The sequence below is a fragment of the Euprymna scolopes genome, chromosome 27 (genome assembly GCF_053919585.1).
Source record: "Euprymna scolopes isolate OS-2025 chromosome 27, ASM5391958v1, whole genome shotgun sequence".
NCBI classification, from domain to species: domain Eukaryota; kingdom Metazoa; phylum Mollusca; class Cephalopoda; order Sepiida; family Sepiolidae; genus Euprymna; species Euprymna scolopes.
The window spans coordinates 79,098,846-79,115,000 of record NC_136508.1 but is presented as its reverse complement, the minus strand read 5'-3'; the positions used below and the strand labels follow the sequence as shown (position 1 = coordinate 79,115,000).

At 34.8% G+C, this 16,155-nt stretch overlaps 1 protein-coding gene across 1 annotated transcript in view; it reads left to right on the top strand.

Annotated features, from left to right (window-relative positions):
* The first annotated feature begins 10,323 nt into the window (after positions 1-10,323).
* LOC145248937 (glycine receptor subunit alpha-2-like) overlaps positions 10,324-16,155 on the top strand; it is a 200,986-nt gene continuing 195,154 nt past the window's right edge. Inside the window, exon 1 of the mRNA XM_080110730.1 lies at positions 10,324-10,538. Coding sequence (XP_079966856.1) covers positions 10,369-10,538 — 170 coding nt within the window. The 5' untranslated portion in view covers positions 10,324-10,368. The remainder of the gene's footprint in view (positions 10,539-16,155) is intronic.

The following is a 16,155-nucleotide window of genomic DNA, read 5'->3' as shown; positions in this document are numbered from 1 at the left end:
GTTAACATGTGTTTGCTTTTCTACATATTATTTTGATAATTATATTTTGCTCCATATAATTCTCTTTTTTTTTTCGAATCATTTAATTCAATGGAGAAATTATCTGTTAATGTCTCGTTATTATCTGAATCTTTAAATAATGGCATGTCCGTAGCATGCTCATTAAGTCATCCATCATAATGCACTTGAGAGGGTTTGATATCTGTTGAAAGAAATTTTTTTTTCTGCCGAGGTTTTTATTTTAGCCAACAAATAACACATTTAACAATCACCAAATAAAAATACAAAGAGTTATTATAATCAGGACACCACACACATGTGGATGTGGATATGAAAACATCTATTGTTAAAAGTATTTTCTGTGGATGACTATTAGGGCTATGACAACAGCATATTCTTTTCATTATTTTGACTCGCGTGTGTATCCGTTGATATTTTATATGCTTTTATATAGAATGATGTTGTTCCCGATTGATTAACTGTGTCTAACTGTGTTGAATATATACTCGAGAGTCAAAACAATGATAAGAATATGCTGTTGTCATAGCGCTGTTAATTATATTCTCCCTTTGCTCTTGTGTAGAATGCTCGTAAGGAAATCGCCGACTGTCACGAACCGTTAAAGCATTTCTCATTAGGTAGAAGCAATAATGGCTTTCTCGAAATTACAATATTTATATTTAGTTTACATTGAAATTTCGCTTACAATCGTAAGATGCGGAATATCAATTTTCTTAAGGAGGCCTTCATCAGTTCAAATCGTGATATGTTCATATCATGTATTCCACCAAGTGTAATTTCGACGATTCTGACGTGTGAACTCTGCCACAACAACTAAGTTTCTCGGAAATCCACACAGATATTTTATTTATAGTGCGGAACCAGCACACTTTTTGGTACAACATCTAATCTTCATCGGTGCATTAACTGCCACAAGGCAGAGCAAACGGTAGACCTCGGATTTCCCTTCTCCAAGATGCATGTCAACGTGGGGATGCATCTCTCCCACTGAATTAAACGCGCGTCCAGATACCAACCTAGAAATTTCTACATCTCAGCGCATTACATACAGAGCCTAGTCTTCCCAAATGGTCAGATTTATCGTTGCATAGGATTAAGACCAATAAGGTAAAAAAAAAAATCCAGAGCTTCGACAAAACTTGAACTTGCGTACATAAATACCCGATAACTATGTCGCATCTTTCGTCTCCTTTTAGATGTCTTGAATAATTCGCAATTTTATTTTGAGTGTCGCCCGCATAAGTATTATATCTTCAACAAGTATATCAAATCCATTGCCAAGGTCGCTGGAAAAATGGTGTTATCCTTCTACCGCTCCAGAAGATATCTCAATCCTGATGCAACTCTCTACCTATATAAAAGCCAGGTACAGTCAACGATGGAGTACTGTTGCCACACCTGGGCAGGAGCTGTTAGGAGCAGCTTATCCTGTCTTGACAGAGTCCAAAATAGACTTCGTAGCTAAGTGAGAGATGCCCTTTTCTCTTCCCTGCAACCTCTTTCCCACAGAAGATGCGTTGCGAGTCTGTCTCTGCTTTATCGTTATTTCCATGGCAACTGCTCATCGGATGCCCCCTTCGCCAAACTTTCACGAAAAACACTCGTTTAACCAAAACCATTATCAATAATTTCCCACACTCTTTATCTGTGCCTAAACTTAAATGTAAATTCCATGAACAAAGATTCTTTCTTAGAACTGCACGCATGTGGAACTCTCTTCCGATTGCCTGCTTTCCAGTTAACTACAATCTGATTGTCTTCAAGTCCAACGTAAACAAGTTCTTGATGAACCGTCCCCCTAAGTAATCCAATTTACAAAATTCCAACTACTTATGTTTACTACGCTATAATCACATTGACTAATGTACACTCATTAACCCTTATCCTCAAATAGCCTTTGGCCTTGATAAGTGGTGATCCCTGTGTAAAAAAAAAAAGAAAAAAACATCCAGAAGAGTATCACTTACAAATGAATTTTACGAAGTTGTTTTACCAAACATTTTTTTAAGATTTCTGTCAATTGCGCATCATATTTCCCCATACATTTAGTTTGTTGTATCCACCGATCTTATTTAGGCGGGTCCTCTTCGACGAGTAATTTGACTCGAATGGCGTGATATGTCCTCATACACTGTTACTTTAAAGTGTCATCTTCATATCGCATGTCCCATGGATACACCGAGTCATCTCAACTACAATGTCGAAATGCTGGAAAAGATTATAATCAATGACATTTGAACGAATAAGTTACGTGTCGAGGTGGTTCTAGATAGATCATAAGTCGCACTTTCCAACGATTCGATATCACATGGTGACAGCCGAAAAATGACAAACATGGAAACGTTCGCGAAAGCTTCAATAGTTGGGAAATTACTTTCATATCTCAGGTTTATGAAGAAGCATAATTGCACGCAAAATAAAAGCAAAGTGGTTTTAAAACATCTTTTTTAGGATTCGTATTATTTAGATTATTTGGATTATTGTTCTTATCATGAGTGTTATTCTCACAACGCTTAATCTCAGACCGTTTTTAGGTATATGCTGCCAAACTTCGGAATATTTCTGCGCGGAATTTCGAACGGAACACTTTATTTAATCCACGAGGGTAAAATGTGCTCGTTCCGTAGACATGGCCGCTTAGAAGTCTTAAGTAATTCGCAATTGTATTCAGGGGATTGCCAACATTAAAAATTGTATCTCCAACATCCAGAAAAGGGTCGCTTATAAAGGAGAAATTTTACGAAGTATCTTATCCATTACGTCATGGATCGTTGCGAACAATTTTAGTGTGAATTTTGAGAGCCTACACCTATTTTACAGTGGGAATGGTATTAGATGATTTAAATTTTGTGCCTTTTTTCTCGATACATGAGTGCGCATGTTTCTTCCGAAAAGCTCAATTTTAGTTTCATCTGACGAAATAACTTTGTTCTAGAAGTCATCCGATTCACATTGATATTTATAATCAAATTTCAAACGATCTTTCATGTGTCTAGGACTCAAAAATGGAGTCTTTCTCGGTGATTTCGAATACAGGCCTGTATGATTCAATGATCTCTTGATAGTGTCCTTGCTTACTTCAATACCTGCTTCCTGCAAATCCTTCTGAATTTCTGGACGAGTTAAAAATGGTTCTTTCTTCACGTTATGAGCAATGCAACGAGCAGTAACATCATTTAATTTACGTGTCCAACCATTTCTTGAGTAATTTTTAGTATTACAACCCGTTGTTTTCCAATTTATCACGACAGCCTAACTGTACTCACCATCCAATTTAGTTCTGAAGCTATTTTCATGTATCCCTTTCCATCTTTATACTTTCCTATGATTTCCTGGCGCACATCATTAGTCAATTCCTTTGTTTTAACCATTTTAAAACAGTAATGAAAGAGGCAACCTGCACAGTGCCTGAGAGCTATTATCAACTGACCTATAAGGAGCCAAAAGCCCTGGGATGCCTTCTGATTGGTTGAAATATTGTAACAAGATGAAATGACTATTTAAGAATGAAATTTGACAGTGTGTTGAATAATTTTGCATATGAGGAATTTGATTTTTGTTAATAAATATTTTTCAACTAAGTATATCTTTATTTCCGTTATATTTTTAAATAGATAATATATGTTCAAAGGTTGAGTGTAAATTTCATTCAAATTAACTTGATATTTCTTGGGAAATACGAAAAAACCAATGTACCAAATCATTTTGCTATCCACTGTATATATATATATGTGTGTGTGTGTGTGTGTGTGTGTGTGTGTGTGTGTGTGTGTGTGTGTGTGTGTAAGGTATAGATCCACCTCCCAAGTATAGGCGAATACTCGGGTAGAGTAGACTCCCAAGACTAAGCAGGGAAACTAACCGTAATAAAAAAAGTTTGGAAACACTAGTTCTTCTACATTCATTCGTGTATATATATATATATATATATATATATATATATATATATATATATATATATATATATATATATATACGAATGAATGAATGTAGAAGAACTAGTGTTCTTTCCAAACTTTATTTTATTACGGTTAGTTACCCTGCTTAGGCTTGGGAGTCTACTCTACCCGAGTATTCGCCTATACTTGGGAGGTGGATCTATATCTTACATAAGGGGCAGTAACATTGCAGTTACTCCTAAATAGCCCTAAAATAAGAACTAATGCCATACAATGTACTTTCTTCGCGTATTGTACAAGCCATGGGCGTTAACGTAAACTTCTAATCAAAAAGAAGATATATTGAACAACAATATTCAGCAGACAGACAAAATTGACAAAGTGTGTCCAGAAATATAATTGCAATATAACTTTATCAACAATGCTTTATGCGTAGATCACATCACATATTTTAGATTATAATTGCAACTTTGAATAGCATTTTTTTATATTTGTCAACAAGTCGTACAAGCTAAAACCATTAATATCTCAATATATAAATATATATACATATATTTTAGATATATAATGAACATTAATATATATATGTGTGAAATATATATATACGTGTGTGTGCATATATATATATATATATATAATATGTATAATGTATATATTTGCATAGATGTGTACATATATCCACATATATGCATTATATATACATAGATAATATGTATATATATATATACATATGTGTGCGCGTGCGCGAGGGATATATAAGTAGCAGATAAGAATTTTCATTTTTGGTTTGACAAAAATAGTGTTTTCTGTTTAGTTAGAAGAAGAAGAAGATGATACAAAGACTATTTATAAGACAGGCTTAAGAAACTGCGCATAAGAAAACATGGATCTCGCTGCGAAAATGACATTTGAAAACAGAAACGAAATTGATTCTGACAACCGTAAAAAAAAACAACTAATTTAAAACAATTATTTCTATTTTGATAACAATCCATTACATAATTTGGATCATAGAAAACGTCTAAAGCTTAACGCTTTAGCTTAAAGAACCTTCACAAGAAATTGAAATTGATCGACCCTGACTTAATTAGTATTAAATAATTTGTAGATCAAATAATTGTTTGCTTAATGCTGCTAGGTAGCCATGAAATAAAATAGTGCTTTAATTTAAATGCTCGAAACAGTTTTTAATGGTAAACAACTGACGATACTTATAATAATATAGAGACTAACGTGAATTCTTGGAAGTAAACTAGCGCAGTGGCTGCGATAGATTAATTAACATACAAGCAAAGGAGATTTCCAACGGAGGACTTGGAACTAAAAATGTTATTTTTAGTATATTTTTAAAGGTTGTAAAACTTTCAAAACTGCACACACACACACACACACACACACACACACACACACACACACACACACATATATATATATATATATATATATATATATATATATATATATATATATATATATACATACATATATATATATATATATGTGTGTATGTGTGTGTGTATATATATATATATATATATATATATATATATATATATATATATATATAGTAAGTTATAAAATATATATGGCGATTAAGCTACACAGAATATTCCGCGTTTCATCCACGCTAGGATTCATCAGGCTTATACAGGGTGACCCAAAAAACGGGTCCCAACTCTAAATAGGCTCCTTTTCTTAGTGTTTTGTCCGAATGAAATGAAACTTTGGTCATAACTAGTTTATTATATTCAAAACATCACATCAAAACACTAGGGTCTTTGGCCCTTTTTTCTCCGTTTTACAGCATATGTTCTAGATATACTTTCTATGTTTTTTTTGGGGGGGGGTCACCTTGTATATTCATATATATATATATATATATATATATATATATACATATATATATATATATATATATATATATATATATATATATATTCCAGAGGTGAAACAGACAATGAATTTTTAATGAGGTACATACAAGATTGCTTAATACCGCAGTAGGGCAAGATATACTTTCTATTTGTTTTACACGAGCATTTATATTTCGCTTCACATTCATGAGCATGTTTCAGTGAGCCAGTCACAAGTAACTACAGATCTCTTCAGGCGATGATGCTTATACAAATGTAGATCCCGTATACGGGCTATACATATTTTTAAGCAGCGTCCCCTGAAGAGGTTTCTAGTTACTTGTGACTGGCTGACCGAAACATGCTCATGAATGTGTAGCGACATATAAACGCTTATGTAAAACAAATAAAAGTGTATATATATATACTACAAACGACGGTTAATGTTATGCGAATGAGAAGGAAAACCTAAAATTAATAAATGGTAATCAACGTTTCGTCCTTATTTTAGGGGACATCATCAGGAGTTGGTCGGGAAAGTGCTAAGGAAACAGATTACAGATCACATGCAAGTGAAGAAGGAAAGAACCTAAAGAATTAAATGATCCTAATTATGATATAATAAAATTATTAATTTTTATATAAATTATAAAATTATTAATTCCATCTACTAACTAACTAACTAATGAATTAATTTTATTCAAACAATTTTCACTACATAAATATATGCAAATAATAGGGGGGAAATAAGTTCAATCCAGCGACTGACACCATTTCTAACTCAACAATAAACAACAACATATGCAAATAATAAATAAAATATTTATCAATATTCAAATTTTATTTTTAGCTGCAATATTTTAAGTCTAAAAAATTCTTATTTTTTACTTTACTAGAATATCTTGTTCTTTACTTTTCCAGGTTGAATTTCTTGTCCTTTCCTTTTCCAGGTTTAATAAAATCTTAAGAATATTACTTTTCATGCGCGCATTTTTCCATATAATATATATATATATATATATATATATATATATATATATATATATATATATATATATATATATATATATATATAAGCAAAAATTGTTAGGCATAATAGATTCGAAAAAGTTGTCAAAAAACAAATATATCACAAATAAACGTCATCAAAGGCAAGATAAGTAACTTTTCTATATACCTGGATAATTTTTTAGTGTAACGTGTTTATTCGGCTCAAAAAACATACAGTGTTTACTGATGTATTTGAAAAATGTAAATAGCGGCATGCTCACTGTTGAACACGGCAGGTTGTTGAAAACAAGTTTAAACAAAAATAGTATACAAAATCCTGTTAGAAACTCACTCAATATATGTTACCATTACATAGGCGGACATATATTCGGTGGATTTCTGACAGTATTTTGTATAATTTTTTTGTTTGAACTCATTTTCCCAAACTTACCGTGTTCAACACGGAGCATGCCGCCATTTTTCTTTTTAAAATATATCGATAAACATTGTATGATTTTTGAAGCGATTACACGTTTTAAAGTGAGTAAAACCACTAAAAACTTTTCCAGTTAGGTAGAAGAGTAACTTATCTTGTTTTTGATAACATTTATTTGGTATATATTTTTTTTTTTTAATTTTTCTTATCTTTTCTGTGTTAAACTGAAAAAAATAATGTACGTTTCATACGTTCTTCGTCGAATCACCTTTATGTCGGAAAAGGAACAAAAAAGAAAAATAAGAGCATTTCAAACTGCAAGCGAGATCGTTCTAAATTAATTTAGACGTCAAAAGAACGAAACAGAGCCGCTCCAGGATAAACGTTAACAATTGAAAATCCGGGACACTAGAATTGGTGTCGCAGGTTGAATTATATGTATACTGTTATTTATTATAGATTGTTACGTTTTTAAAAAGTTTGGAGGCAGGGTATTTTACCACAGGAGTTGGGTCTGGCTGATGGCACTTGAATACCAAAGAAGATGCAATCGAAAGAGATCACAAATTTTCGCCCTATATCACTCCTTAATGTAGAGGGGAAAATATTTTTCGTGGTTTCTTGCTCGTCGTGTGACAAACTTCCTGATCAACAACCATTATATAAACACATCTGTCCAGAAGGCCAGAATACCCGGTTTCCCCGGATGTTTGGAGCATTCACAAATGATCTGGAATTCATTAACATCGGCGAAAAAAGATAAAGCGGAACTTCGTGTAATTTGGCTGGATCTTGCAAATGCATACGGGTCAGTTCCGCACCAATTAATCCGAATGGCCCTTGAATTTTTTAACTTCCCGAAGAAGGTTAGTGAAATTATTATGAAATATTTTAACTCGGTCTTCATGAAATTTACTGTAAAAAAACTATACCACAAAATGGCAGGCACTTGAGATTGGTATTATGATGGGGGGGGGGTGATTTCCCCACTTCTTTTCGTTCTAGCAATGGAAATCATATTGCGTGGAGCAGCAAACACGTCAAAAGGAGTGATGATTTCCGAGCAGCTGAATCTTCCTCCATCCCAAATGAATGACATCACTATTATTGTTCCATCCAAAAATGATGCCTATACTCTTCTACAAAAATACAATGACTTTTTTGCATGGGCGAGGATGAAGGTTAAACCAAAGAAAAGTCGAAGCCTTTCGTCAGTCAAAGAATCTGTTAGGGAAATGCATTTCAAAATTGGGAGTGATACGATCCCAACAGTTAGGGAGATTCCGGTTAAAAGCCTTGGGCGCGTGTACTCAATCCTCTTGACTGATCGACACCGGGTTATAGAAATCCAAAAAGTAACTTTAAAGGGTCTTAAGTCAATTGAAAAGACAGATCTATCCGGAAGGATGAAGGCTTGGTGTTACCAACATGATCTACTACCACGCCTGTTGTGGACCTTACAGATATATGAAATTGCACTATCTCGTGTTGAACGCATTCAACAGATGTGTAATAGATACCTGCGCAAGTGGTTTGGCGTTCCTCCTTGTTTTTCGAAAGTAGGTCTATATACTAATGCTGGAAACCTACAGCTGCCAATATCCTCCATAGTGGAAGAGTTCAAAATTGGAAAACTGAGACTCCATATGATGATGAGGGACTCAGCCGACGAGATCATTAAAAAAATACACCCAGAAATGAGATCAGGGACAAAATCGTCGGCCAGTAAGACTACACGGGAAGCGGAATGTAGCCTCAAAATAAAGGATATAATGGGCGTCACTCAAACCAACAGAGCTTAACTAGGCAGTACGACTAACAAAATATTCTCTAAAGAGGGTCCAAAGAAAAAAAGAGATATGGTGCTCGAAGAGGGCAGGGTGTTTGAGGAGGAGCAAAGAACAGCCGTTACTGTCGCTCATGCCAAACAATGTGCATGGACAAAATCGAATGATATCGAATCAATTAAGTTATCGTGGAAATCCTTAATTGCGATGAAACCATTGGCGATATCATTTCTTCTTCGTTCTGCGTATGATCTTCTGCCTAATGCGACCAATCTAAAATTATGGGGGTATACCGATTCAGACCTGTGTTTTTCATGTAAATAGGATTGGGGCACTCTGCGCCATGTGCTATTCGCATGCCCCAAATTGCTTCAGTTGTACACATGGCGACGTAACCAGGTACTGGAGATAATTATTGAATTGCTGAGAACACAATGTGAGTCAGCAAACGAACAATCAAGGAACCCACAATCCAGTTTCACAAAGAAGGTGAACGTCCTGTGAGGAGGAAAAATTCTGAAGTGAAGCTGTTGAATGGAGCTAATGACTGGAAAATCTCGGCGGATCTGATTACATATCTACAATTTCCAGCCCACATAATCTAAACGGAAAAACGACCAGACATTGTAGCATGGTCTGACACAAAGAAGAGTGTCCTCCTGATAGAATTGACTGTCCCCTGGGAGGAGAATGTAGAAGACGCACATGAACGAAAGAAAAAACATTATGAAACACTACGCGCCGATTGCATAGAAAAGAAATGGAGGTGTGTTGTAATTCCTGTTCAGGTGGGTTGTCGTGGGTTTCTAAGCGACTCAGTCATTTCGCTTCTTACAAAATTGGAAATAACCGGCCATAGGCTGAAAGCTGCTTCTAATCGACTTAAAACCACAACTATAACAAGCGTCAGCTTGGATCTGGGCGAAGGAAAAAAGACTTCAACGTGAACAGTCGTTAGAATTGAATTACCGTTGCAGATTAAAAAAAAAAAATTAAAAGAACACTAAATAATTAATATAAAAAAAAATTCAAAATTAACCGTTACTTGACAAAAAAAACGAACGTTATTTATTTTTGTTTATATATTTATGTAGTTATTTATTGTATTGGTTTTATTTATTTATTTATTATTTATTATTTATTATTTAATTTTTTTTTTTTTTTTTTTTTTTTTTCATAAAATCACAAGCAGTCTATTTCAACAGACTAGCAGTCACATGATCTGATATATTTTTCAAAGAATAAAATGCACTTCGCTAACGGCGGTTTTGTTTTATTTAATTTTACTTGCGTTATCAAACTACAAGGGAGATAACTCAAATCTTAAAATATCTTATTCAAGAGAAAGAACTTTTATTTTCGCGTGTATTCTCACACATTCAATGTTAGTTTTTTTTTTTTTCTTTCTTTTTTCTCTTTTCTTTCTCTTTTCTTTCTCTTTTTTTACCTCAATTCCAAACTCGCCGTTTGTAAAGATCGCAAATTCGAAGGACTCTCATCGGATACATTCAGTAGGACTTAACCGACACCTGAAAGACTTCATGAAAAGACGGTATTTTTACTATATTTTTGCTCTTTTTTTTCTAGTTGATTAAGTTTCTTTGTTGTTTGTTGTTTGTTTTGTTGTTGTTGTTTTTTTTTCATTAATACCCTGCTCGGCGGCTAAGTTCGCATAGCTGTTGGTGGCACCAGAAGTGGCAGTCCTGTCTTGAACCACCGAAACTGTGTTATCACTCTGTGTGACAGCTGGTGAGAGCAGGATATTGTACATGCTTTCACATGTATGATAAAAATGTTAACAATTTTATGACGTCATCGCAGATGACATCACTCTTGTTCGCTTGTTTCTTTCTTGCTTGTTGTTATATTGTTTGTTTGTCCCCGTAAACAATTGCTGACATCATAAAAGATGACACCACTAAAGAACAATGTTCCTAGTTACTTGGCCTCCCCACGGGGCAGAGTTAGACACCAGGGTCATTTTTTTTAATGTGGAGAAAGGAACAAAAATTAAAAATTGTCTCAGTCGTGGAGGATTTCTCCTCCACTGACAGAGAACAAGAAATTGAAGTGTAGCATCTGAAGAACAGAAACTACACTTTGATCTTGGCCAATATCTTGTTATCCATTAAAAGTGAGATTGTAAATAACTGTGCTCAATGGATAACGTCATAAAATGATGACGTCAATCTGAAATCAGAAAGAGAGAGAGAGAGAGAGAGAGAGAGAGAGAGAGAGGGGGGGGAAGAAATCCTGGCGCTTTCTACACGTTAAAAACGAAATTTCAGAAATCGTAAAATTGAATTTCACATGAAAACAATAGTATCTACGTATTTCTCGTATTATCAAATAATTACGAAAATCGATAAGGTAGAAAATTATTTATTAAAGAAAATAAAAATAGAATTTGATAAAGACGATCGTAAGACATAGGAGAGTTCAAAAGGGAGGTAATTTTCTGTTTCGATTTAAACAAATTGGCAGAAATTTTTCACCTGTTAACACGATTTAAGTTGGGTTTTTTTTTTAATAATTCAGTAATATTAAGGTAATTTTCACTGCATAATTTGGAAGCTACCATTGTAATCTATTATAATTGACAAAAAAAATATCAGTAGAAACTATTGTTTTTTAATCTGAAAACTCTATCGACCGCAATATTTCGTCATAATAGTGTAGAAGCGTCGAAATCCTTTATTATTTAATAGACAATCCGTGACCTTAAAATTTCATAATATGCTACGTTTTTTTTTTGTTTTTTTTTTGTTTTTTTTTTCGAATTAGAGATTGTTTTGTAGTTTAGTTTGTTATGTAATTAACACTCTACCAGTGGTTAGTTTCGAGTTCATCACGCAAAATAGGTCATTTTTTCCAAGCTCAAGATAGGCGGGTAATCTGACACTTTCGGCAACGTAATATCCTTTTCCTTATGTGTCCTCCCTGTGTCAATATACATTCGCTCGTCGAGCGGTTGGCATCAGTGTTAAATAAAGTCGAAAGTAGAGCCATAAAAAAGTATCAGCATATCGGTGACATTGCTGCTGGACGATGTGCCGTAAAACGAGATATACAGAGTTGTAAATAATGCCGTAAAGTGAGATTACGACACTGTAAATAATGTCGCAAAAACAACAGAAAGAAAAGAAATCAGAGAAGTAAAATTAAGTGTTTATTCAATAAAAGAACTATGCAAACATACCATCAACTGTAAGGGAAGAAGACTCTTACGTTCTAAGTCATTCCACCCAACTATCAATATATACTGAAAAAAATACCTGTTTATTTTTCTAAACTTTTGAGATAAGGATTGATCCATTTGGATTTTGGTTTATCGAACTACTGTTCGCATCTTAAGTGTTATTCTCACAACGTTTTAACCTGTGTAACCTCCTACCTTCTTTGGATATATCTTGTCGAACTCGGGAATCTTTCTGTCGAACTCAGAAATTCGCACGGGAATTTGAACGAACCCCTTTATTTAATCCATGGGGATAGCATGCCCTGGTTCTGTCAGCCATGACTAGGTAGAAGTATTAAATGATACGCAATCGTATTGCATTATATTTTTCTATTCAATCATATTAGTTTCAATCGATCTAATCTCCGAGTTTCTAATATATTTTGTCGAACTCAAGAATCTGTTTAACCAATTCGGGGATGTTTCTGCCGAATTCAGGAATCCGCACGAAATTTCGAACAGAGCTCTTTATTTTATATACAGGGGTAGCATGACCAGGTAACAGTCTTTAGGAATTCGCAATGATATTCTTACACTGAGGATTAGATCCCCACCCTTCAAAAGAGTGTCACTTAGGAATCAATTTTACTCAGTACTTTATCGATTACGCCACGGGTTCTTCTGCTAACTTACTCTGTACCTCATGTCCATAAGTTCGTGAAAATCTTCGAGTTTGACAGAAGGATTCTCGAGTTCGACAAGATGTACAGGGTGTAACAATAAAATTGTCGCATTATAAAAGACAACATGATTCCATTTCCGTTTGATGAAAACCAGTTTTCTTTTTTTCTTGCATACAATCTACTAGTTGGCCAGTTATGTACAAATCGCAAGAGCGATAGGAGCCTTCTCTCATGTCTTAAAGTGACACAATGTTTTACAAGCGAAATTGGAGATGCGCCACTGTACAACTCATGCTCTCTGTCGATCCAAATTATGACAACAGGACCATTACCACACACTTAAAATGCATTAACAGAGACATGGCCAGGGTGATGAAAACAAAGTTTCTGGCCACGGTTATGGTCTTTAGTGTGGTTTCAACTGAAGGCCACATCGTGCCATCTCATATCTTCTAAGTCGGCTTGAAAGTCAACATTAAAGTGTGCCTGGATGTGTTAAAGAGTGTGGTGATCCTCTAGTGCAAGCAGGTGGCCGCTGGCAGACCCTGGGTGTGGCAGCAGGACTCGGCATCGGCCCACAAATTCAAAGAGACCCAGGCTTGGCTTCAGAAGGAGTGCTACGAGTACTTCTCTCACTGCCCCCTCCTCCACCGACCTGAATCCACTGGACTACTTCGTTGGGTCATCTTACGAGAACACCAACATGACCTCTCACAACACCAAATCCAGCCTGATCTCCGCTATCCGTCGAGTATTCGCCGAGCTCCCCCCCCCGCGCCTGTGGAAAAGGCATGCTCCCAGTTCTAGACCTGTATCGTGACGGTGATTGAGGTTGAAGACAGTTACATTGAATAGATGTCAGTTCTCCTACATAATCAAGTTATCTGAATTGATGTTTTCAATAAAAGTTTTAAAATAAAGCCGTAATGTTTTTTTGTTCAGGGTGATACTTTTATCGTTCCATCCTGTAATAAGTCCTCAGCACAAAACTTCAGAAACATAAGACGTCATCATCATAATAAACAAAATTCTGTAAAAATAAGATATAAGAATTACATGCATGTTCTAACATCTGTTGAAAAGGCGGAAATATTGAAGACGTAAATGTTGAATATCACTCGATTTACAAATAGCATGTTTGATTTCCATGGTTCCTACACATTTAAAAGAACATTATTTTCTCGTCGGAAATCTTTATGCCAGAATTTATCTTGGTTTTTTTTTTTAACCTTAACAGGTTAGGCGCAAAGTCAGGTTGCTACTGAAAAACTAGCGCATTACGATAGATGCACTTATGCCTACAAAAATGCCCAAGCAAACGCGTTATCATTTCTCGGTAAGGACGTATCAGGTAATTATCAATGCACCAACTCCTTCTCAAAGAGGGTAGGTTCAACATTGCACCTCCTAGAATTGAACAGAACAATATCTCAACCCGACAAAAAAAAAATCCCAGACACTGTCGGACTGATTGTTGATGACGTATTCTCCACAAAATTCTGACGTTTTATCAAAATCTGATGAAGAAACATATCTTAAAATAGTTTTCGGATTTCAAAGGCCAGAATCAATAGATTTATCTGATTTTATAACATAATAATAAATATTTAATACTTATCTATTATATAAATTTTACCTGTCTGTTTAAATGTATGTATTATGTATGTATGTTTTATGTCTGCCTAAAACTTCCGACAGAGGCGACAAGGTCAATGTCGTTTTGAAGCTCGACCCTTCATACGACAAATATCGAAAAATTGACTAAAAACATTAATTACTTATCCCTCAACTGGGCACTTTTCTATGAGAAGAAATCGAGTTTTTCCACCATATTTTCGAAAGTCATTCGCTCTTTTCGATTGACTAGACTTAATTTAAACTTTCGCCACTTCCGGTTTGTCGATGGACGCAACGGCGAAGATGTCACTTTTTTCAAGTTCTTTTCCTCCCTCGCGGCACGGGTTCGAGCCTGCCTGTCTGCCTACTATCACCTTTTTTTTTTTTTTTGTTCAACACATACCTCCAAACACCCAATCAACGCCGGGCACCCAGACGAGTATATAATATTTCTAAACCTTACTTTTTGAAGCCTTATTCTGTTTGTCCAAACTTCGTTCTAATATTTGAATATGGGTAATGGCAAAAATTTAAGCCTAAATGAGTCTTAAGAATGAATTGGAATTCAGGGAATCTTGCTTAATCACTATGGATCAATAATAAAAAAACGGCTTTCAGAATAAACACCCCAACCTCCTCATGTTAAGGACAGTTGTCGAAATAAACACCCAACCTCCTCATGTTAAAAACGGCTTTCGGAATTACGTTGAAAAAAGACTGAGGGTTTGCCGCTTTCATATGGCACCCGTTCAAACATGGTTGCCAGTGATTTACATTTCAAAATACAGGTATTTATATCTCGAAAACTATTTGCGCTAATTTTCCCTGTGGTGTTTCTTTTCAGGATACCTGAAAACCTAGAAAAGTCGATTTATCGAAAAGTGTTGAGACGTCATCAGTTGGCGTAACGGAGCATATTGACCTTTTTTTTAATTTTCAAATGAGATCTTGCGCACATATCACGGCACAAAAGAATTGAATATTTATTGATTGATGTCTCATACTTATTATTAAAATTTAATAAAAATCAGAGTTTTCAGAATTTTTACAAACGACTTCAACCCCCTCTTTACTCTTTTTGCATGAGACTAAATATTGCACATATTTGAAACCCTCCGCCTAGAAGCTTCGTTGATAATTTATAATGATCAGTTAATTAGTTTAAAAGTGAATACTGTACATGCAAACATACCTAACTTTATATAAATAATAATAACAATAATGATAATTATAGTAAAAGAAACGTTCACAATCGGCGATAACTAAATGATCCCGTCGATTATGTTGAGATGTTTTGTGTGGAAGTCTGTCAACGTTCTCACATAAAATATTGAAACTACAAAAGCCGTATAAATATTGAAACTACAAAAGCCGTATAAATATTGAAACTACAACAGCCGTATGGATTCTATTTCAGTATCACCTAAGGCAGGTTTTCGTAAAAAGTTTGCTGTAATATTTGTTCATTTAGGGTCACTGAGGATCAGATTTGTGAGAGAGGTTCAGAAAATATGTTTCCTTTATAAAATGAATTCAAGAAATGTTTATCTGTCTGTCTGTCTGTCTGTCTGTCTGTCTCTCTCTCTCTCTCTCTCTCTCTCTCTCTCTCTCTCTCTCTCTCTCTATCTATCTATCTATCTATCTATATACAGTCCTGGTCAAAATCATAAGACCACTTAAGAAAGTAAGCG